Source organism: Coregonus clupeaformis, chromosome 31, assembly GCF_020615455.1.
Source record: "Coregonus clupeaformis isolate EN_2021a chromosome 31, ASM2061545v1, whole genome shotgun sequence".
Lineage (NCBI taxonomy): Eukaryota > Metazoa > Chordata > Actinopteri > Salmoniformes > Salmonidae > Coregonus > Coregonus clupeaformis.
The window spans coordinates 16,428,729-16,453,861 of record NC_059222.1 but is presented as its reverse complement, the minus strand read 5'-3'; the positions used below and the strand labels follow the sequence as shown (position 1 = coordinate 16,453,861).

Genomic DNA, 25,133 nt, shown 5'->3' with positions numbered 1-25,133 from the left:
TGCGGGCCTGATCCGGCCCGCGGGCCGGACATTTGACACCCCTGATCTAGAGTGTGTAATGTATGAGATTATCCGAGGACATGCGCACACCTGTGTTTTTGAATGTGTGTGCATCCATGTAAACAGTGCCTGTGTAGACGTCATACTACGTTACACAGAGAAGTCTTATGTTGTTTTCTATGATGTCAGTATCAGAGAAAGAAGCAGGGGCAACAAGGAGGAGAGGGAGAGCAGTTGTGTGTGTGTAAGATTTAAACAGACACACAAACACCCATTCTTTGCTAAGGGTGCGCAAAGACCACAAGCTCTCTTTACACAAGACAAACCAAGACATCACAACATATCAAAGGAGAGTCAAAGGGCCAAACCCATGCACCTAATACAGCACACTATCCAACAGGATACACACAGAAACACACACACACGATCTGGAGGGTCCCGTTTCAGAACCCAAACCCTGGATTAGTTGTCAAACTCCAACACACACGCGAATCAATAGTTCTGTATCCAGTTCATGTCATCACACAGACATCCCCATCATAGCCTTAGCCCATACAAGGTCCTAGGGGTCTCAGTGTGCCAGAATACATGATATGGTCAGACTGTTATACAGCAAGGCTGCAACGTGTCATGCACCGTCCCCACCACCATGCAGCTGCTCTATATCAACCAAACCATCAGAGGACATGACATCATCATCATGAGTTAAACATCTGCACACAACACAGCCAGTAGCATTTTGGCAGCTGGACAGAATCTACTAGTCGTGCATAGGATAATGGGTTATAGATGTTAGGTGTTAATTGATGGGAATGGGTGTCATCCATAGACAGGACTGCTACTGTGTGTTAGTATCACAGCATTGCATGCATGGGGGAAATGCTTATATGAAGAGGTTTGGGTTTGGACATGGGGTGGTAACAGATTCCCATAGAAATATATGGTTCTTAGGAGTTTATGGATGTAGAATAACGTTGCCCCTAAATCATCACTGGAGGATTGTTTTTCCTAGCCACTGTGCTTCTGCCTCTGCATTGCTTGCTCTTTGGGTATTTAGGCTGGGTATCTAAGGCCATGTGTAGCTCAGTTGGTAGAGCATGGCGCTTGCAACGCCAGGGTTGTGGGTTCGATTCCCACGTTGGCCCAGTATGAAAATGTATGCACTCACTAACTGTAAGTCGCTCTGGATAAGAGCGTCTGCTAAAATGACTCAAATGTAAAAATGTATCTTTCAAGCACAACTGCTGATGTAAAAAGGGCTTTATAAAATACATTTGATTGATTGATTCTCAGTCTGTGTAGGGACAACTTCATCTTAGACTATATAAAGATATAAGCAGAAGAAAAAAACCTGTCCCCGATGTGTCTTGCTTGCTTTCGTTGATTGTCCCGTTTCTGCCCTGCTGGTTCTAATCTACAGAATATGTTATTATTTGGCCACAACAACCAGGCAACAACTTTCTAATGCCTTTATCATGTTATAAGAAAACATTGTTCCACATTTTAGAAAATAAACACCAGTCTCTAATAAAAGCTGGTGGTTGAAGCAAATAAATGACAAATAACATTGCTGGGCGTTCAAAGGAAGTTTAACGGTTACATTGTATAAGGTTAGCCTATATTGTGCTAGAGAAATGGTGCAACACTATTACAAATATTATTCTATAACAAACGTGTTTTCCAAATTTAATTTTGATCATTCTAGTTCTGTGGCTGTGCCGTCCCCGTTCTCCAGAATGGATAAGTATTTTGTGTGTAGCTCTATGAAATAAAAATGAAAAAGGGACTGCTAGACAAAACAAAACTCAGTGACAAAATGAGTAAATAGTGGAGTATCCAGCGAGGCCAGGCCCAGTGTAGGGCTAAGCCAGTCTGATGAGAGGGGAAAACGGACTGTAGGAAAGACAGGGGTATGAAAGAGGTTCAAATATGTATATAGACATATATTAGTGGAATATAAGTTATAGAATACATTTGAGAAAATAAGAAAAGAGCGTCCTGATACTCACCCCATCCACTTCCCTGTGTGGGTTCAGCCGGTTGTACACTACTTCAATAACACTGCGTCTGAGGGGTAAACACACACACAGTGAGAGAAGTAAACACACCCTCTACAAGTCAAGAAGTAATTCACACGGGTGACAGGTTTAGGACTAACCTAATAAATCCACCTAGTGCCATCAAATCAATCCCTCTCTTACATGGCCCATATGTCCTTTCTGTAACTTTTATGTTTTACTGGGAAGGCAGAGAGAGTAGAGTAGAGTGAGGGGCAGGGCTCTTACTTGCTGGCGAGGCCTCCCCCTGGTGGCAGGTTGGGGATGCTCTCTGAGGACAGGTTTCTCATGACCGTCACCAGGTCTGGAATACCCTCCTCTCCTGCCTTCTCTATGATCTCTGAGAGGGGGAGACAGAGAGAGAGAGAGAGAGAGAGAGAGACAGAGACAGAGACAGAGACAGAGACAGAGACAGAGACAGAGACAGAGACAGAGACAGAGACAGAGACAGAGACAGAGACAGAGACAGAGACAGAGACAGAGACAGAGACAGAGACAGAGACAGAGACAGAGACAGAGACAGAGACAGAGACAGAGACAGAGAGAGAAAGAGAGAGAGAGAGAGAAAGAGAGGGAAAGAGAGGGGGAGACAGAAAGAGAGAAAGAGAGGGGAAGAGAGGGGGAGAGAGTGAAAGAGAGGCAGAGAGAGAGAGAGGCAGAGAGAGAGAGAGGCAGAGAGAGAGAGAGGCAGAGAGAGAGAGGCAGAGAGATATGGAAGAGGGGGGTGAGAATTGAACATTCAAATGTTAAAGATTGCTACATAAAACCACAACTGCTGTGAGACGAGAGAGTTTGAGAATGTTTAGTGTGTGTGTGTGTGTGTGTGTGACAGAGAAAGGAACGAAGGTCAGAGAGAGAGAGCGAGAGAGAGAGGCAGACAAGAGGAAAGAAGATGAGGGAGAAGGAAACCCTTGCAGCCCAGTTGGACTGGTTAGGCCAGGTGCCAGTTAGATGTTCCGCCAGAGCATTCCTCTCTGCTATGCAGCAGCTCCCACCGGCACTCCCAGCTAAACAACGCTCTGGGCCAACTCCAGGGGGAAAAGTTTAAATAACCCCCGAAGACTTTAGAAAACTCTTGCCTGCTTGCCAGAGTATGTCAAATGTCCAAAAGAGACAGCCAAAAAAGAGGATAGGAGAGAAACAGTGTTGGTAGGGTCATTTGTCAAGACTGCAAGAGAAAGCGAGCGAGACAAAGAGAGAGAGAGAGAGACAAAGAGAGAGTAATCTAAAACGGGGTAAAGAGATGTGTGACGGAGACAGGAGGAGAAGGGAGAGGGAGACTGTTGGAAGAAAAGCAGCGGGTGAAGGAGCGGAAGAGAGGGAATGTGGAGTGGGAAAGGGGGTCAGGACATTAACGTGCTTCAGTGGGAGTTGATAGGCCAGCTGGAGCTCAAGCTAACACCCAAGTCAGCCAGCCAGTCAGTCAGTCTACCTGGCTGTGTCTCTGGAACTAGGTGGGTTGAGGTTTATAAAGTGTGTGTGATGGATTGGAGGCAGTGTTGTGTTCGAGACCACCTAAAGCGAGACCGATTCCAGACCGAGACTGGAGCAAATAGAGTCCGAGTCAAGACCGGAGGTCAAGACCGAGACTGGGAGGGGGACAAGGGGTCCAAGACCGAGTGAAGACCGAGACCAGAAAAATGCGAGACTAAATTCCAGACCATGATTGTAATTTTGTCAAATGACCACCACAATAACATTTCATAACAACATATGGATTCTTTAGACATTCAGAATAGTGAAAAAATGCATGCTGAGGGAAATAGAGGCACTCTACACATTTTTACTAACCCAAACACAGTGGGGAACAATGGGCCTTCTACACCTTCAGAGAAGGGCTAAGGATTTACTAAATTATAATTATAATTACACTACTGGTCAAAAGTTTTAGAACACCTACTCATTCAAGGGTTTTTCTGTATTTTTACTATTTTCTACATTGTAGAATAATAGAGAAGACATCAAAACTATGAAAAAACACATATGGAATCATGTAGTAACCAAAGAAGTGTTAAAACAAATCAAAATAGATTTTTATATTTGAGATTCTTCAAATAGCCACCCTTTGCCTTGATGACAGCTTTGCAGACGGAAGCCACTCCTCAGTAAAAGGCACATGACAGCCCACTTGGAGTTTGCCAAAAGGCACCTAAAGGAGACTCTGACCATGAGAAACAAGATTCTCTGGTCTGATGAAACAAGACTGAACTCTTTGGCCTAATTGCCAAGCATCATATCTGCAAGGAAACCTGGTAGCATCCCTACGGTGTCCAGGACCGGAGTCTACACAGACCGGTGCACTATAGTCAATCAGAGCTACAGTAGGCCTTTATACAAACAAGCCATTTCCCACACGGGCCTGCCATCATTCACTTTGAACTGGACTGTGTGTTTACAGGCAGTTGCAACAGCGCGACTTTAGATCATTAGAAAGCATTCGCCAAGAGCCACAAAATACACCTAAATGGATTTCTGCAAATATGTAAACACCACGGGAGTCCTCTTACATTTGGGAACTTTACAGACCTATTGATCAAACAACCATGAAAAGGTAGGCTCTCTCGCCCTCAGTTATGCACCTCAACAACATCAACAACTAATGTGAGCTAAAATCTAACAAAGAAACATTACATAAACCCTCTCAAACCTTTTCAGCTAGTTGGCCGTCAAAATTGCACTGATAAACGGGGAATTGTAGCCTCCTCGTCCTTCTGCAGCTTGCCTGCCAATGCACGCTTGTCCCAACCAAGCACCCCTAGCTAACTGGCTAAAGTTGGCTAGCTTACTAGCAAGCTACTTCCAGACACAAATGAGAGAACACCTCACTCTGACCATTTTACTCGGCGTAGCAGAGATGGTTAGGCTGTTTACATGTTATGATACAGCGTTCTTGACTAACAATTGTTTTGCCTACGTTTACTGACACCGGTCATATTCAGCGGGTTTGCGCATTTGTAAATTCATAATTTGTTCTGCACCCTGGCACACTCAGATGAGAGTGCTCTGAAATCAGAGTAGATAGCCAGAGTAAATTTGCAAACGCAAGAGATATGGATAACACTTGTTCAAGTTCTTGCTAGCTAACCAAATGACACCTGCATCTCTAGCTGTGTATAGCCACCAAAAAAACTACATCAGGGGAAAAAGTCAGTCACTCACCATCTCCTCCAATGGCATGACATCCTCCTAGCAGCTAGCTAGCTATTCAGCTAATGTTAGGCTCCGTGTTTTTAGCTTGCTACATAAATAGATATGCTAGCCTTTTAGCCACGGTATGACTGACTTGTGATCATTGCCCTTGATAGTTTGATTGTATTGACATTCCCAGCCTTCGTTATATTTGTCAGTTTTTGTCCAGAATATTGAGTCATTGAAACTGAAACAGTGCATCCCGAATGGAGGCAGAAAACAATGTACCAGGCCAGCTGTGATTTACAACCTGATAGCAATATTTTTGGGACTACCAAGAAATGTATTGCTGAATTATATTAATCATGCATTGAACTGCATCCATCTATTCTGCCAACAATGCCTTAGTGTACGTCATGGAACGTTGAGTCAAATATAACCTATTTTTAAAACCTCTTATAAAGTTTGTTTTGTAGCATAAACTGGAAATGTGATATTTGACTTATATTATGATTGTCTGTTTCATATCTGCAAAGTAGTTAAAACGCTGTCAGTTCACTTTAAACTTCAGGTCACCGGTTACTTTGTGTGCTAAACGTGAAATGTTTTTTGCATTGGGAAATAATAGTTGTACATGTCGATTGGAAAATGCTTAATGGTTGTGTTTTTGTATTCTTATGATTGGGACCTGCTTATTATGTCTGAGTTTATGGACTGCTTATCCTTTAACATCACGCTGTGTGACCATGCTGTGTAGCCTACTAACCAACACTTCGGACAAAACTTTTTAAATACCTAGTTTGCATACCCATTGTTGCCTTAGTTAGCATTTTACTGGTAGATATCATAAGTTCAAACGTCTTTCCTACCCTACCGGCTACAGATGTCATTCTTCTGTGAGCTGCTCCATGCCGAAACCAGTTGAGAGCTGCAAACTCTTGCTGCTTGCAGATTATATTCTGCTGAAACTAGGCTATGTGTACGGCGCGCATGTTAATATACTTCACATGCTTTGCGATTGTGTAGGCTACTTTGTGCATGATTTCTCTATTGTACTACATCATTGATAAATCGTATACCTTCACTACACTACTTTGATACGCACCAGTAGCGATTATGAAGTGAGTATAAGCAGTGCCCACTGAAAAACAAGTGGGTATATGGCTTATACCTGCGTATAGCCTCCACTACACCACTGGCCCTTTGTGTTTTACAAAAAGTGCACTCTCCTACATGAGTGCGCTGGTATTACGGTTGCTGTCCTTTCAGAATCGCGAACCTGTCACACACTGAAGGCCTATAGGTTCGCCACTGATCAAATATGTCTATAATAGATAAAGACTGTTAAGATATTAATGTTTCAAGAAAGGAGTGTATATATTTGGCCTTGCGAAGAGGTTTTACGCGCTGACTGAATGGAAGCTGATAATTATGCGTTTTTTACATTGCTGGTCTCAGGAAGAAATTATGAGTCCTTATTGTCCGAGACCGAGTCAAGACCGAGTACAAATGTATCCAACACTGAGACAAGACCGAGACACTCAATATGCGGTCTCGAGACCAGATTACAACACTGATTGGAAGTGTGTCCCAGATGGGAGTGTAATACATTTAGACTGGGGCTGCGGTCCGATTCTCCACCCTTCTCCTCTAAGTATGTTCACTCCTTCACTTCCCCACATGGATTTAAAAGCAAGTCTGAAATATGCTGTAAACTCCCTGCAGTCCTAAGTCAATGCTTTTTAAAGCCGTAAGGGGAGGAAACGAGTGCACACTTGGAGAGAATGGTACTAGAGAATGGGACGACAGCCTGGATGAAGACAACAGGATGGAATGGAAGGGAGTCAATCATTCTCACCTTCCACACGAGACCCCAGGAACTTATCCAGCTCTGTATCTTTCTTCACCGCCTCCTCTGACACTTTAGGGCAGTTTGGCAAACACACCAACACAACACTCATGTTATCCCGACTTCCCTGTGGCGGAGGGGGGGGGGGGAGAGGGATGGAGAGAGAATCATTAGGTGTGGGGGCTAGGCTCTGTTAACGCTGATGCCAAAGAGAGAAATAGAGCTTCCAAATGAGCTTCCTTAATAAGTACAACAAAACACGCACCACAATAGTTTACATTTCCACATGCTAAAACACACACACACCCACACACACAAACACATTAGCCTCACTGTACCTTGTGGAGGCAGGTGTCCAGCACCTGGTTGCAGACCTTCTCCAGGTCGTGGGACACCTCCAGACGGGACTTGACAAACTCGCACAGCTCCTCGTTGCTCATCACGTCCCAGATACCGTCGCAGGCCAGCACCACAAACTCATCCCCCGGGGACCTCTCCATCTCAAACACCTCGGGCTCTGGGGACACCAACTGCTCTGTGGCACCCTTCCCATCCACACACTTGTAGTCGTAGTCTCCCAGAGCCCGGGAAACGGCCAGGGAACCATTCACCCTCTGGATCATTACTGAGCCGCCTGCGTTCTGGATCCTCTCCTTCTCCCGTGGGTTGCAGGGCTTGTGGTCCAGCGTGGAGAAGCAGACGTGCGCGTTGCGGTAGAGCACGGCCCGTGAGTCACCACAGTTGATGAAGTAGAGGTGCTCTGGCGAGAGCAGCACGGCAACGGCCGTCGAACCGCTGCGGTCCATGCCGTTCCGCAGGTCTGAGAAGTTCCTCATGTGCTCGTCGATCTTCAGGAAGCCGGTGCGGATCCCAGTCTTGACCGCATCCATGGTGGGGGCTGGAGTGACACCCTCGGGGCCCGGGGGACCCATGCTGTGGGCAATGATGTGCCCCAGCAGGTGTTTAGAGGCGTAGTTAGCCACGCGGGAGCCGGCGTGGCCGTCGTAGACAGCGAAGAAGGACCAGTCATGCAGGCCCTGGGGTAAACCCACCGTGGCGGTGTGGGCGTCCTCCATCTCCACCCGCCAGCCCTGCATGCTGCTCAGGCCATAACGGAGGCCGTTGCCCTCACCGTGGGCATTGTGCTTCTCCGTCTTGGGCTTGTCCAGGAATGCCCCCATGGCTTAGGCCACCACCTGGAGACAGGAGAAGAGAGGAGAAAGGAGGAGGGAATGATGAGACTGGTTAGAGTTTGCAAAAATATAAACATGTCATTCATTGCACTTCTGAGATGGGCCTATCCAAACAGAGCAACTGAAAACAACACAGATTGTATTCAATTCATGTTGATAAAAGTTAATGGCAATAGTAAGTGAAATAGACTAAAGCACCACTATAGGAGTTAACACAGGGTTTGTTTCCTGATGCCTCCCACATTGCATCTGCTGTGGTGTCTACAGAGAATGTCTATCCAGAACAGAAAACATTTTTCTTTATAGCAACCAACGACTAAACCCACACAATGAGATTAAACACATTGAGATATAAGGCTTGGATGCCAGACTGCATTCAGTGTTGCTCTCAGTACTGAATCAGAAAATGAATGAGAAGTCTGAAATGTACTCTTATGTAGAAAATCTGCTTTCTACACTGAACAAAAATATAAATGTAACATAAAACAATTTCAAAGATTTTACTGAGTTACAGGTCATATAAGGAAACCAGTCCTTTTAAATAAATTCATTACGCCCTAATCTATGGATTCCACATGACTGGGAATACAGATATGCATTCGATTGTCACAGATACCTTTAAAAAAAAGTAGGGAACTGGATCAGAAAACCAGTCAGTATCTGGTGTGACCACCATCTGCCTCATGCAGTGCAACATCTCCTTTGCATAGAGTTGACCAGGCTGTTGATTGTGGCCTTTGGAATGTTGTTCAATGGCTGTGCGAAGTTGCTGGATATTGGCGGGAACTGGAACACGCTGTTGTACACGTCGATCCAGAGCATCCCAAACATGCTCAATGGGTTACATGTCTGGTGAGTATGCAGGTCATGGAATAACTGGGACATTTTCAGCTTCCAGGAATTGTGTACAGATCCTTGCGACATGGGGCAGTGCATTATCATGCTGAAACGAGGTGATGACGGTGGACGAATGGCACAACAATGGGCCTCAGGATCTCGTCAAGGTAACTCTGTGCATTCAAATTGCCATAGATAAAATGCAATTGTGTTTGTTGTCCGTAGCTTATGCCTGCCCATACCATAACCCCACCGCCACCATGGGGCACTCTGTTCAAAACGTTGACGTCAGCAAACCACTCGCCCACACGACGCCATACACGCTGTCTGCCATCTGCCCAGTACAGTTGAAACCAGGATTCATCCGTGAAGAGCACACTTCTCCAGTGTGCCAGTGGCCATCGAAGGTGAGCATTTGCCCACTGAAGTCTGTTACGATGCCGAACAACGAGCAGGCAGATAAGCTTCTCTGAGACGGTTTCTGACAGTTTGTGCAGAAATTCTTCAGTTGTGAAACCCACAGTTTTATCTGCTGTCATGGTGGCTGGTCTCAGACGATTCCGTAGATGAAGAAGCTGGATGTGGAGGTCCTGGGCTGGCGTGGTTACAAATGGTCTGCGGTTGTGAGGCCGGTTGGACGGACTGCCAAAGTCTCTAAAATGACTTTGGAGGAGGCGGCTTATGGTAGAGAAATGAACATTCAGCATGCCAACTGCACACTCCCTCAAAACTTGAGACATCTGTGGCATTGTGTTGTGTGACAAAACTGCACATTTTAGAGTGGCCTTTTATTTTCCCCAGCACAAGGTACACCTGTGTAATGATCATGATGTTAATTAGCTTCTTGATATGCCACACCTCTCAGGTGGATGGATTATCTTGGCAAAGGATAAATGCTCACCAACAGGGATGTAAACAAATTTGTGCACAACATTTGAGAGAAATATACTTTTTGTGCATATGGAAAATGTCTGGGATCTACAAATAATATCATTGAGCTTGCACAACTAGTGCTTACTAAAAACTATTTTCTATTTGGTAAATATTACTATCCACAGAATTTTGGAACAGCAATGGGTACTCCATTAGTTCCCAACTATGCAAATCTCTTCATGGGGAAATTTGATTTGGATTTTATTTATGAAAATAATCCTTACAAAGATAATGTTAAATATTGGACCCGCTATATAGACGATTGCTTTGTGAACTGGACGGGTTCCAAAATGAATTTCTTAACTACATTAACTCTAGAGGTACAATCAATTTCCTTCAATATGGAAAATAACATGAACTCCCCAATGTTTTGTTTTGTTTTTTTACTTTCTACCCAATTTCGTGATATCCAATTGGTAGTTACAGTCTTGTCCCATTGCTGCAACTCCCGTACGGACTAGGGAGAGGCAAAGGTTGAGAGCCATGCGTCCTCCGGAACACGACCCCGCTTCTTGACACACTGCTCGCTTAACCCGGAAGCCAGCCGCACCAATGTGTCGGAGGAAACACTGTACAGCTGGCAACCGAAGTCAGCGTGCATGCGCCCGGCCCGCCACAAGGAGTCGCTAGAGCGCGATGGGACAAGGACATCCCGGCCGGCCAAACCCTCCCCTAACCCGGACGACGCTGGGCCAATTGTGCGCCGCCTCATGGGTCTCCCGGTCGCGGCCGGCTGCGACACAGCCTGGGATCGAACCCGGGTCTGTAGTGACGCCTCTAGACCGCTGCGGCACTCAGGAGGCCAACTCCATACATTTCTTAGATGTACTTGTTACAAAAAGGGACAATTTCTAAGTACTACAGTTTACAGAAAACCTACAGATAAAAATACTATATTGACAGCTAATAGTTATCACCTTCTCCCCCTAAAAATAGGTTTACCAGTCAGCCAACTTCATAGACTACGTCGCATCTGTGACAAAGAGGAAGATTGTCTATCATAGACTATCAAACTCTCTCCTTGAGCATTTTCGCTTGAGGATACCCCGATACCTGGCTTGATAAAGCTCCAAAACAAGTTAAAAGCTTGAACAGAAGCCAGTTACTTAATAAATCCCAACAAGAACAGAAGAAACAGTTTTCTGTAAACTACATACTTACTTTCAATAAAAGCCGTAATGGCATCAAGTCTATTGTCAATAAATATTGGCACATCATCTGACTCCTCTTTAAATTCTGCCTTCCAGAATCCACCTTTATTCACCTATAATCAGATGTGGTCAGAGAGAGTAAAGAGACATTCATAAAGGATGCTTCCCCTGTAGATCTTGTACCTCTTGTAGAACCATAAGGGAAATGTTCTAACTTAGTATGCCCTCAGACTTCTAGGAACTATGAGGTAAAGTCATGTATAACTTGCAATACTAAAGGAGTTATTTATATGTTACAGTGTTCTTGTAATAAGATTTATATTGGAAAAACATCCTGCGCCTTGAAAGTACGTCTTGGAGAACATAAATCCACTATTAGATGTCAAGATATCACCTCACCTGTTGCGAGACACTTTATAGAACAAAATAATTATATTAATGAATTGCGTTGCGTCGGTATCAAAAAAGTTAATCCACCACAGTGGTGACTATGACAACAAATGACTTCAAAGATAAGCCATGTGGGATATTTCAATTAAATTCTGTATCTCCACACGATTTAAACGAATAACTAGATTTCACCTCCTTCCTATAAGCCAAATTTAGACTGTTATACAAGAAACTGTCCATATCAGATTTTACATATCGTTTATGGGTTGGCCCCACATGTTTATGAATGGCTTTGCCTGATGTCCTTTGTGGTGGGCTATCTCATGAATTGATATGATGTACTTCGGTGAGCGGACACCTGGGGCGGTTGATTCTTGAATTGCCCTTCGTGCCCACTCCCATACGCTATAATTCTGTATTTCTTTGTGACTAATTTGTATACAGGTAGACCAGAAAAGCCACATCCCTGATTGGCAGATGAGTGGCAACCCTGATTAGAAGCACCTGCTGCTCATCTGTTGTTCTTTACAAATGCTGTTTTGAATTCAAATAAAATTGTACCTACACACTGAAGGCTGTAAAGCCGAAACATCTGTGTACGCTGTCCCTGATGCAGTGAAAATAATTAAAATCATAAAATAATTAAGCTTTATGCGATATCTTTTTAAGTGCGAACCCATTACACCTCTTTGTTTATCTTTTATTTCAGCTCATGAAACTAACACTTTACATGTTGCGTTTATATTTTTGTTCAGTGTAGCTCTGAGAGTATTAGAGACATTTCAGAGAGAAGCACCCCACCAGACGGTGATGGAGACAGGGGAGGGGGAGAAGAGTGCATTAAATCTAATTGCCACAGGGTAGAAATCTAAAATAACTTCTCTGCTTTTCAACTCCCCAACTGCAGATGACCCTACATAGTGTTAGTAACTATTCTGTATGGTGTTCTGTTGGCTGGGTGAGTATGGATGGGGGGTAGTGGAGCTGACACTGAAGCCATTGTAGGTTTTGCTGTAACACAGATTAAACCTCTCACCCAGCGGGATGACAGGATTTTCTCTACTCAGACAACCTGGCTCTTAAAGCTCTGCTAGGAACACACACATTTTCAAATTAAATCGCACTGCCAGATTACAATGAGTACTTACCACATTGCTTTTGCACTACGAAAATGTCTCCCTTAGTGTTTTGATGGTGGGCAGCCTGCGAGAAGGGCTGGCCCCTGGATGTCTGAAGCCTGGGGCTTGAGTGGGCAGAGCTGCCTGGCTTTGAGAGACCAAATACTGACATATGGTTTGACAACTACTAACAGAGTTGATGGAATCCCTAACCAGCATAATTGCAACAACAATCACCTGGCATAATGATGGTGTTCCAGGTGATTTTCAAACCATTCGGTGTCAAACACTGTACCTGGTAAACTAGCCTAAAATCAAGAGCACCTCAAATATCTGACTTTTATTTGACCATCTGTCCAGTGTAGGCCTACACTGAGTGCAGGCAGTTCGCTAAATGGGAAGTTGGGTAGTTAATAGGGCTGGGAATTGCCAGGGACCTCACAATATTATCATGATACTTAGGTGCCAATATGATATGTATTGCGATTCTCACAACTCTATATGTATTGCGATGCGAAACTGTGATTATATTGTGATTCGATGTTCCAAACATATTGCTCACCATATGTCTGCTGCAGAGGACTTGGAGACAAAGCTATGAGAGAAAAATACTGGAGTGTTGGTGCAGGTACAACCAACTAGCGCAAAAATAATATTGCGATATTGTCAAAACGATACGATATCATCAAAAAAATACCCTGATATCTAACTATGGATTTTAGTTAACAGTTAGTAAGTTTCTATTCCTGTTGGCTAGAGCCCAGTTCCAGCTGTAGAGGTTAGAGGTTAGGGGGCAGGCTGAGTGCATACCGGTCTCTCCCTCACTCACCCCTTTTATACCCGTGCTGAAAGCAGAACAACCAGGAGTAAAGTTCTGGACACGTCCGGTCCGACCACTGTTGTCCAGCGGTGAAAGCAGGTCACCCAGCACTGGCCTGCCAGGTCCACTCACACCATATTGCTCTCTCGGTTGGTCTGTCCAGCCAAAGTCACATTGAGGTGTGTTTTGACTACAGCTGGGCTAAAATGCAGGACGCCACAACGGTTAGCCAACTAGGGCTGGATGGGGAATAGCCTATTCAATGGACAGCTCCCAGGAATTAGTGGAAGAAGCAGACCATTTTTTCCCACAATTACGATCTAGGCTAGTCCTTTTCACATGGGAAGTTTCATTTTGTTTGACAATACCATTGTCTGTGCACATAATGCTTATGCTGGTGGTGCTCTTTATCTCGATTATAATTTTGTTTCGGAGGCAACAATGTTGTTGGAGGGGCAACAAGGGCCAACTATCTCAATCCTTACATCTGAATTTGAGGACCATAGCAGTGCCTCCAATCTTAGCTTGCCTGAATGTTCTGGTCAGAAGACCATCAGACATTGTGCCTGTCAGGAGAGTAGTCCATCTTCGATTGGACCTGCATTACTGTGGGCATACAGCAGCAGTGTACAGCAATATGGTGAAGTGTAGACCCATTGTTGTAAAAGTATATGGTCCTCTCCATGTTAGCTAGTGATATCCAGAGACACAGTCACGGGCCTACTTTTCTCGGTGTAATTCACCCCCTTTTCCTCAGAATTGTTCTAACTAAGACAAAGCTGCATAACAAATTTTTCTGGAACAAGTCTTTACATCTTTTACATCTAGCTAAGGAGTTTTGTGCTTAAAGAAGCATTTTTTGTTAAGTTTGATAATGTGCACTTGCTCATTAGTTAGCTAGCTAACATTAGCTTGCCAACTGAGCCAGGCAGTCACACTCACTTCATTTGATGTGCAACAAAATGCACACAACACTAAATGCTTTAGCAAGCTAGCAAGATGATAAATCATGTAATTCACTCTCCATTATCCCATACTGCCAGTGCCAGTACGCTTGCTAGCTAACGTTAGCTAAACTGTTAGTATCACCATTTGCCAGTTAGCACAACATAGCTAGCTAGCTACTCCACTGACTCTCAGCAGCTTACAGGCAGCAGCTTCATTCAAAAACAAATCAATTGTGATTGAATTATAATGTTGCTAGTTGTGGCCATCTGCCTAGTATAAACAAGGGCTTACTACAAATTCTCGCTTGCTAGCAAAAACATTAGCGCAGCTTGCTAGTTAGCGAACAACGGCTACACATTTGGAAGCAGGCACAAGTCAAACATAGCTTAAGAATGCAACGCTACTGCCACCTTCTGGTCTGGATTATTTTAACGAGGCTGATGGCGGATGATCTGTGCTATGTGATCAACAAAAAAAGGACTGCCGACACCCTGGGCAGAGGCGCCAAGTACCTCTTGGCCGTCAGTATCCTTGGTGTGTCTGAGGCTTAAATGAACATTCGCCATCAGCTGCAGAAGACCGGTCATTCTACTCACACAGGCAGAAGAACACTATGTTCACAAACGGCATTGCATACCGAGCGTAAGCTAGGCTACTAGTTTCCCTAGTAACACACCTCCCTAGTAACACACCTACTTTACTATTATGCCCGTTTTATACCAAGCAGTACAATGTGAAAAGAAAATAGGCTATATGAGCGAGTACAGTTCAGGTCAGCACGATAGTGTGAAAAGGGTATTAGTTGAGTTGAGTGGGCAAGGCTGAGCCATTCTAGCCTGTCCTGTCTGTGGTCTGTCCTATGGTGTCACAGAGGGAGTAGCGTGCCGGTCTGTGCCCACAACGCCTCAATAATACCGGGCTATAAATACCACATGGTTTGGGTTACATGCCACACTCCTGTCCTGTCCCTTTCACCCAGTGTACAGACAGACAGACAGGCCCAGGGACAACCAGAGGAAGACACTTCCTGCAACCTCTCCGGTCCCCCCTAGAGAGCCGTATGCCAAGGCAGAGACACTAATCCTGGCGCTGGGGTACCTAGGGAGGAGACTGTGACTGGCTTAGAAATGACATCACTGACACTGTGGTTAAAAAAAAGTAACAGTTATGTTCAAGGTAGCTAAGAGCCCTCCCTCAGCCTGTATTACCTAACTTCAAGAGGGGTGACGCGTGCAAGAGGCAATTTCAAGGTTAAGGTATTCTGTTTGCATAGCAGCTATGGCCTGCTTGTCCAACACCTCTTTTCCCAATTATTCATCCAGTCTCACAGAATAACACCTCGTCCCTGACTCCATCTGCCTGCTTTGATCCCATGCTGACAACTGCATGACAGAACACTATTCCCTCCACCCCCCTAAAGCATGTCACCTGTGCAACTAGAGACAAAACTCTAGATCACCTTTACTCCACACACAAAGCTCTCCCTCGCCCTCCATTTGGCAAATCTGACCGTAACTCTCTCCTCCTGATTCCTGCTTACAAGCAAAAACTCATACAGGAAGTACCATTGATGTGCTCAATACGGAAGTGGTCCGATGAAGCGGATGCTAAGCTACAGGACTGTTTCGCAAGCACAGACTGGAATATGTTCCAGGATACAGTTGAAGTCGTAAGTTTACATACAGTTAGGTTGGAGTCATTAAAACTCGTTTTTCAACCACTCCACACATTTCTTATTAACAAACTATAGGTTTGGCAAGTCGGTTAGGACATCTACTTTGTGCATGACACAAGTAATTTTTCCAACAATTGTTTACAGATTATTTCACTTATAATTCACTGTATCACAATTCCAGTGGGTCAGAAGTTTACATAAACTAAGTTGACTGTGGCTTTAAACAGCTTGGAAAATTCCAGAAAATTAAGTAATGGCTTTAGAAGCTTCTGTTAGGCTAATTGACATAATTTGAGTCAATTGGAGGTATACCTGTGGATGTATTTCAAGGCCTACCTTCAAACTCAATGCCTCTTTGCTTGACATCATGGGAAAATCAAAAGAAATCAGCCAAGACCTCAGAAAAAAGATTGTAGACCTCCACAAGTCTGGTTCATCCTTGGGAGCAATTTCCAAACGCCTGAAGGTACCACATTCATCTGTACAAACAATAGTATGCAAGTATAAACACCATGGGACCACGCAGCCGTCATACCGCTCTGTCTCCTAGAGATGAACGTACTTTGGTGCGAAAAGTGCAAATCAATCCCAGAACAACAGCAAAGGACCTTGTGAAGATGCTGGAGGAAACAGGTACAAAAGTATCTATATCCACAGTGAAACGAGTCCTATATCGACATAACCTGAAAGGCCGCTCAGCAAGGAAGAAGCCACTTCTCCAAAACTGCCATAAAAAAATCCAGAGTACAGTTTGCAACTGCACATGGGGACAAAGATCGTACTTTTTGGAGAAATGTCCTCTGGTCTGATGAAACAAAAATAGAACTGTTTGGCCATAATGACCATTGTTATGTTTGGAGGAAAAAGGGGGTGGCTTGCAAGCCGAAGAACACCATCCCAACCGTGAAGCACAGGGGTGGCAGCATCATGCTGTGGTGGTGCTTTTCTGCAGGAGGGACTGGTGCACTTCACAAAATAGATGGCATCATGAGGAAGGAAGATTATGTGGATATATTGAAGCAACATCTCAAGACATCAGTCAGGAAGTTAAAGCTTGGTCGCAAATGGGTCTTCCAAAGTTGTGGCAAAATGGCTTAAGGACAACAAAGTAAACGTATTGGAGTGCCCATCACAAAGCCCTGACCTCAATCCTATAGAAAATGTGTGGGCAGAACTGAAAAGGCGTGTGCGAGCAAGGAGGCCTACAAACCTGACTCAGTTACACCAGCTCTGTCAGGAGGAATGGGCCAAAATTCACCCAACATATTGTGGGAAGCTTGTGGAAGGCTACCCGAAACGTTTGACCCAAGTTAAACAATTTAAAGGCAATGCTACCAAATACTAATTGAGTGTATATAAACTTCTGACCCACTGGGAATGTGATGAAAGAAATAAAAGCTGAAATAAATCACTCTACTATTATTCTGACATTTCACATTCTTAAAATAAAGTGGTGATCCTAACTGACCTAAGACAGGGAATTTTTACTAGGATTAAATGTCAGGAATTGTGAAAAACTGAGTTTAAATGTATTTGGCTAAGGTGTATGTAAACATCCGACTTCAACTGTACGTCCGATGGCATTGACGAATTTACCACATCAGTCACCGGCTTCATTAAAAGGTGCCTCGACGACGACGACGTCCCCACAGTGACCGTACATACATATCCCAAAGAGAAGCCATGGATTACAGGCAACATCCGCAATGAGCTAAAGGCTAGAGCTGCCGCTTTCAAGGAGCGGGACACTAATCAGGACGTTTATAATAAATCCCACTACGACTTCCAACGATTACAAAGAGAAACCCAGCCGCGAGCTGCCCAGTGATGCGAGCCTACCAGACGAGCTAAATGCCTTCTATGATCGATTTCGAGGCAAGCAACACTGAACCATGCATGAGAGCACCAACTGTTCCAGACGATCACACTCTACGTAGACGAAGTGAGTAAAACCTTTAAGCAAGGGCCAGACGGATTTCCAGGACGCATACTCAGAGCATGCGCTGACCAGCTGGTAAGTGTCTTCACTGACACTTTCAACCTCTCCCTGACCCAGTCTGTAACAGCTACATGTTTCAAGCAGACCACCATAGTCCCTGGCGTTGATGTGACGCATGACCAGCCTTCCAAGAACGCCAAGGTAACCTGTCTAAATGACTATCGCCCCGTAGCACGCACATCTGTAGCCATGAAATGCTTTTAAAGGCTGGTCATGCGTCACAACACTATCGCAGACACCCTGGACCCACTCAAATTCGCATAACCCCCAACAGATCCACAATCTCTATTGTACACTGCCCTCTCCCACCTGGACAAAAAGGAACACCTACACTACCGGTCAAAAGTTTTAGAACACCTACTCATTCAAGGGTTTTTCTTTAATTTTTACTATTTTCTACATTGTAGAATAATAATGAAGACATCAAAACTATTAAATAACACATATGGAATCATGTAGTAACCAAAAAAAGTGTTAAACAAATCAAAACATATTTTATATTTAAGATTCTTCAAATAGCCACCCTTTGCCTTGATGACAGCTTTGCACACTCTTGGCATTCTCTCATCCAGCTTCATGAGGTAGTCACCTGGAATGCATTTCAATTAACAGGAGTGCCTTGTTAAAAGTTAATTTGTGGAATTTCTTTCCTTCTTAATGTGTTTGAGCCAATCAGTTGTGTTGTGACAAGGGGGGTATATACAGAAGATAGCCCTATTTGGTAAAAGACCAAGACCATATTATGGCAAGAACTGCTCAAATAAGCAAAGAGAAACGACAGCCCATCATTACTTTAAGACATTAAGGTCAGTAAATACAGAACATTTCAAGAACTTTGAACGTTTCTTCAAGTGCAGTCGCAAAAACCAACAAGCGCTATGATGAAACTGGCTCTCATGAGGACCACCACAGGAATGGAAGACCCAGAGTTACCTCTGCTGCAGAGGATAAGTTCATTAGAGTTACCAGCCTCAGAAATTGCAGCCCAAATAAATGCTTCACAGAGTTCAAGTAACAGACACATCTCAACATCAACTGTTCAGAGGAGACTGTGTGAATCAGGCATTCATGGTCGAATTGCTGCAAAGAAACCACTACTAAAGGACACCAATAAGAAGAAGAGACTTGCTTGGGCCAAGAAACACGAGCAATGGACATTAGACCGGTGGAAATCTGTCCTTTGGTCTGGAGTCCAAATTTGAGATTTATGGTTCCAACCGCTGTGTCTTTGTGAGACGCGGTGTGGGTGAATGGATGATCTCCGCATGTGTAGTTCCCACCGTAAAGCATGGAGGAGGTGGTGTTATGGTATGGGGGTGCTTTGCTGGTGACAGTGATTTATTTAGAATTCAAGCAACACTTAACCAACATGGCTACCACAGCATTCTGCAGGGACACACCATCCCATCTGGTTTGGGCTTAGTGGGACTACCATTTGTTTTTCAACAGGACAATGACCCAACACACCTCCAGGCATTGTAAGGACTATTTGACCAAGAAGGAGAGTGATGTAGTGCTGCATCAGATGACCTGGCCTCCACAATCCCCCGACCTTAACCCAATTGAGATGGTTTGGGATGAGTCGGACCGCAGAGTGAAGGAAAAGTGACCAACAAGTGCTCAGCATATGTGGGAACTCCTTTCAAAATGGTTGGAAAAGCATTCCAGGTGAAGCTGGTTGAGAGAATGCCAAGAGTGTGCAAAGCTGTCATCAAGGTAAAGGGTGGCTATTTGAAGAATCTAAAATATATTTTGATTTGTTTAACACTTTTTTGGTTACTACATGATTCCATATGTGTTTTTAATAGTTTTTGTCTTCACTATTATTTTACAATGTAGAAAATAGTAAAAATAAAGTAAAACCCTTGAATGAGTAGGTGTTCTAAAACTTTTGACCGGTAGTGTATGTGAGAATGCTGTTCATTGACTACAGCTCAGCGTTCAACACCATAGTGCCCTGCAAGCTCATCACTAAGCTAAGGACCCTGGGACTGAACACTTCCATCTACAACTGCATCCTGGACCTCATTACTGCTTGGCATCCGACCGCAAGGCGCTACAGAGGGTAGTGCGTACGGCCCAGTACATCACTAGGGCCGAGCTCCCTGCCATCCAGGATCTCTATACCAGACGATGTCAGAGGAAGGCCCTAAAAATTGTGAAAGACACCAGCCACCCAAGTCATACTGTTATCTCTGCTACCACACGGCAAGCGATACTGATGCACCAAGTCTGGAACCAACAGGATCCTGAACAGCTTCTACCTCTAAGCCATAAGACTGCTAAATAGTTAACCAAATAGCTACCTGAACTATCTGCATTGACCCTTTTTTGCACCAACTTTGACTCATCACATACGCTGCTACTACTGTTTATCTTCCCTGTTGCCTAGTCACTTTACTCCTAATTTTAGGTACACATGTACCTAAATTATCTTGTACCCTTGCACATGGACTCGGTAATGGTACCCCGTGTATATAGCCAGGTTATCGTTACTCAATGTGTATTTTTATTACGTGTTATTACTTTTCTATTATATATATATTTTAAAATGTCTCTGCATTGTTGTAAAGGGCCCGTAAGTAAGCATTTCACTTAGTCTACACCTGTTGTTTACAAAGCATGTGACGAATAAAATTTGATTTGATAACCCAGCTCTGCTCATTGCTTATGGATGTGTGTGTGTGTGTGCACGCATGTGTATGAGTAGGTGTATGTGTGTGTGTGACAAACACCAAACACGCATAACACACACCACTTAATCAGGCAATGTCAAGGGGAGGAAGTGAGCGACGGCGTTGTCCGTTTGAAGTGTGTTTCTTTGACGACAGGCATAGCGGGGACAAAACGGTTGGGCTTTACAAACCTCTGATGTCCGGGGCCAGCAGCACAGGGCTTTGTTCCACAGCAAACACCCACTCTGACTTTCATCCTCTCATGTTTGTCCATTTATAGCTTGTTCGTTTTTGTACCTGGTTGTTACGGCAATGACAACAAAGCCCCAAGCCCTGTTGAGTCAGAGCAGTGAATAGGGTCACTGATATAATAGACTCTCTCATATAGATTACTATTACTCTCCAAATCAGCCTTTGCTTGAACAGCAGGTAGACTGGATACAGTTACAACACTAATACAAACAGGCTGTACAGTATTGTAAATGGCTGAAAGCAGCGCTCTACAGTGCGACCATTTTACTCGCTTATGTGCCTAAATATTTTGCTGTGCGACCTGGAATTTTTATTTTAGAGCACCAGTGCGGCAAAAAAAAAATACAGATTCTAGCTGTATTACTTTTAATATTTTGCATTGCGCTCCTAAATATCTTTGTGTGCACCTACATTTTTCAACTTAGGCGCACACGTGCTCCTTGTAAAAAAGATCAGCATAGAGCCCTGCTGCAAGGCATCCTTGATACGTTAGCTCAAATCAGATAGGTAAACAAGAATAGGCTACCATCTCAAAAAGCAGATCATACTGTTCTGATTAAATTATTCCTATCTTGCTAAACATATCTGATATAAAATGGTGTATGAATTGAAAGCTGTTCCCAAACTACAATATGTTCCCTTTCTCTCGCTCTCCCACACAATATTAGAGAAAACCCTTGCTGAGGTCGGTGGCACTGCAGTAATGTAACCGCAGGACTGCTCCAGCTCCGGGGCTGATGTCATGCGTTCCATCTCTATGGTTACAGGGCTTGGAGTGGCAGCCAAGTGGTTTCGACAGAGAGCTCCAGCAATAATGCATAGCAAACCCCTGACCATGGACTGTTCCTTCGCTGAAATGACAGTAGTGTTGTGGAAATAAACACAACACACACACTTCAGTCACTTAAAAAATATATATATTTTACCTTTATTTAACCAGGTAAGCCAGTTGAGAACAAGTTCTCATTTACAACTGCGACCTGGCCAAGATAAAGCAAAGCAGTGCGGTAAAAACAACAACAGAGTTACATATGGGGTAAAACAAAACATAAAGTCAAAAATACAACAGAAAATATATATACAGTGTGTGCAAATGTAGCAAGTTATGGAGGTAAGGCAATAAATAGGCTATAGTGCAAAATAATTACAATTAGTATTAACACTGGAATGATAGATGTGCAAGAGATGATGTGCAATTAGAGATACTGGGGTACAAATTAGCAAAATAAATAACAATATGGGGATGAGGTAGTTGGGTGGGCTAATTTCAGATGGGCTGTGTACAGGTGCAGTGATCGGTAAGGTGCTCTGACAACTGATGCTTAAAGTTAATGAGGGAGATATGAGTCTCCAGCTTCAGAGATTTTTGCAATTCGTTTCAGTCATTGGCAGCAGAGAACTGGAAGGAATGGCGGCCAAAGGAGGTGTTGGCTTTGGGGGTGACCAGTGAGATATACCTGCTGGAGCGCATACTACGGGTGGGTGTTGCTATGGTGACCAATGAGCTAAGATAAGGCGGGGATTTGCCTAGCAGTGATTTATAGATGGCCTGGAGCCAGTGGGTTTGGCAACGAATATGTAGTGAGGACCAGCCAACAAAAGAGCGTACAGGTCACAGTGGTGGGTAGTATATGGGGCTTTGGTGACAAAACAGATGGCACTGTGATAGACTACATCCAATTTGCTGAGTAGAGTGTTGGAGGTTATTTTGTAAATGACATCGCCGAAGTCAAGGATCGGTAGGATAGTCAGTTTTACGAGGGCATGTTTGGCAGCATGAGTGAAGGAGACTTTGTTGCGAAATAGGAAGCAGATTCTAGATTTAACTTTGGATTGGAGATGCTTAATGTGAGTCTGGAAAGAGAGTTTACAGTCTAACCAGACACCTAGGTATTTGTAGTTGTCTACATACTCTAGGTCAGACCCGTCGAGAGTAGTGATTCTAGTCGGGTGGGCGGGTGCCAGCAGCGTTCGATTGAAGAGCATGCATTTAGTTTTACTAGTGTTTAAGAGCAGTTGGAGGCTACTGAAGGAGTGTTGTATGGCATTGAAGCTCGTTTGGAGGTTTGTTAACACAGTGTCCAATGAAGGGCCAGATGTATACAAAATGGTGTCGTCTGCGTAGAGGTGGATCTGAGAGTCACCAGCAGCAAGAGCAACATCATTGATATACACGGAGAAAAGAGTCGGCCCAAGAATTGAACCCTGTGGCACCCTCATAGAGACTGCCATAGGTCCAGACAACAGGCCCTCCGATTTGACACATTGAACTCTATCTGAGAAGTAGTTGGTGAACCAGGCGAGGCAGTCATTTGAGAAACCAAGGCTATTTAGTCTGCCAATAAGAATGCGGTGGTTGACAGAGTCGAAAGCCTTGGCCAGGTCGATGAAGACGGCTGCACAGTACTGTCTATTATCGATCGCGGTTAAAATATCGTTTAGGACCTTCAGCGTGGCTGAGGTTCACCCATGACCAGCTCGGAAACCGGATTGCATAGCGGAGAAGGTACGGTGGGATTCGAAATGGTCGGTGATCTGTTTGTTAACTTGGCTTTCAAAAACCTTCGAAAGGCAGGGCAGGATGGATATAGGTCTGTAACAGTTTGGATCTAGAGTGTCACCCCCTTTGAAGAGGGGGATGACCGCGGCAGCTTTCCAATCTCTGGGGACCTCAGACGTTACGAAAGAGTGGTTGAACAGGCTAGTAATAGGGGTTGCGACAATTTCGGCGGCTAGTTTTAGAAAGAAAGGGTCCTGATTGTCTAGCCCAGATGATTTGTAGGGGTCCAGATTTTGCAGCTCTTTCAGGACATCAGCTATCTGAATTTGTGTGAAGGAGAAGCGGGGGGGGCATGGGCAAGTTGCAGCGGAGGGTGCAGAGCTGGTGGCCGGGGTAGTGGTAGCCAGGTGGAAAGCATGGCCAGCCATAGCAAAATGCTTGTTGGAATTCTCGATTATTGTAGATGTATCGGTGATGATAGTGTTTCCTAGCCTCAGTGCAGTGGGCAGCTGGGAGGAGGTGCTCTTATTCTCCATGGACTTTTCAGTGTTCAAAAACTTTTTGGAGTTAGTGCTACAGGATGCAAATTTCTGTTTGAAAAAGTTAGCCTTTGCTTTCCTAACTGCTTGGTTCCTAACTTCCCTGAAAAGTTGCATATCGCGGGGGCTATTTGATGCTAATGCAATACGCCACAGGATGTTTTTGTGCTGGTCAAGGGCAGTCAAGTCTGAGGAGAACCAGGGGCTATATCTGTCCTTAGTTCTGTATTTTTTTGAATGGGGCATGTTTATTTAAGATTGAGAGGAAATTACTTTTAAACAACAACCAGGCATCCTCTACTGACGGAATGAGATCTATATCCATCCAGGATACCTGGGCCAGGTCAATTAGGAAGGACTGCTCGCTAAAGTGTTTTAGGGAGCGTTTGACAGTGATGAGGGGTGGTCGTTTGACCGCGGACCCGTTACGGACGCAGGCAATAAGGCAGTGATCGCTGAGATCCTGGTTGAAGACAGCGGAGGTGTATTTAGAGGGTAAGTTAGTCAGGATGATATCTATGAGGGTACCCATGTTTACGGATTTAGGGTTGTACCTGATAGGTTCGTTGATAATTTGTGTGAGATTGAGGGCATCTAGTTTGGATTGTAGGATGGCCTGGTTGTTAAGCATATCCCAATTTAGGTCACCAAACAGTACGAACTCTGAAGATAAATGGGGGGCAATCAATTCACATATGGTGTCCAGGGCACAGCTGGGGGCTGAGGGGGGTCTGTAGCAAGTGGCAACAGTGAGAGACTTATTTCTGGAAAGGTGGATTTTTAGAAGTAGAAGCTCAAACTGTTTGGGCACAGACCTGGATAGTATGATAGAGCTCTGCAGGCTATCGCTCCAGTAGATTGCAACTCCACCCCCTTTGGCAGTTCTATCTAGACGGAAAATGTTGTAGTTGGGGATGGAAATGTCCGAATTTTTGGTGGCCTTCCTAAGCCAGGATTCAGACACTGCTAGAACATCAGGGTTGGCGGAGTGTGCTAACGCAGTGAATAACTCAAACTTAGGAAGGAGGCTTCTGATATTAACGTGCAGAAAACCAAGGCTTACAGAAG

At 44.3% G+C, this 25,133-nt stretch overlaps 1 protein-coding gene across 2 annotated transcripts in view; it reads right to left on the bottom strand.

Annotated features, from left to right (window-relative positions):
* The window catches only part of ppm1ba (protein phosphatase, Mg2+/Mn2+ dependent, 1Ba), a 47,883-nt gene that overhangs the window by 5,818 nt on the left and 16,932 nt on the right, over positions 1-25,133 (bottom strand). For both annotated transcript variants that reach the window (XM_041859025.2, XM_041859024.2), the window contains exons 2-5: positions 7,374-8,231; positions 7,045-7,162; positions 2,286-2,397; positions 2,010-2,067 (exon numbers count right to left, since the gene is read on the bottom strand). In XM_041859025.2, coding sequence (XP_041714959.2) covers positions 2,010-2,067; positions 2,286-2,397; positions 7,045-7,162; positions 7,374-8,216 — 1,131 coding nt within the window. In that variant the 5' untranslated portion in view covers positions 8,217-8,231. The remainder of the gene's footprint in view (positions 1-2,009; positions 2,068-2,285; positions 2,398-7,044; positions 7,163-7,373; positions 8,232-25,133) is intronic.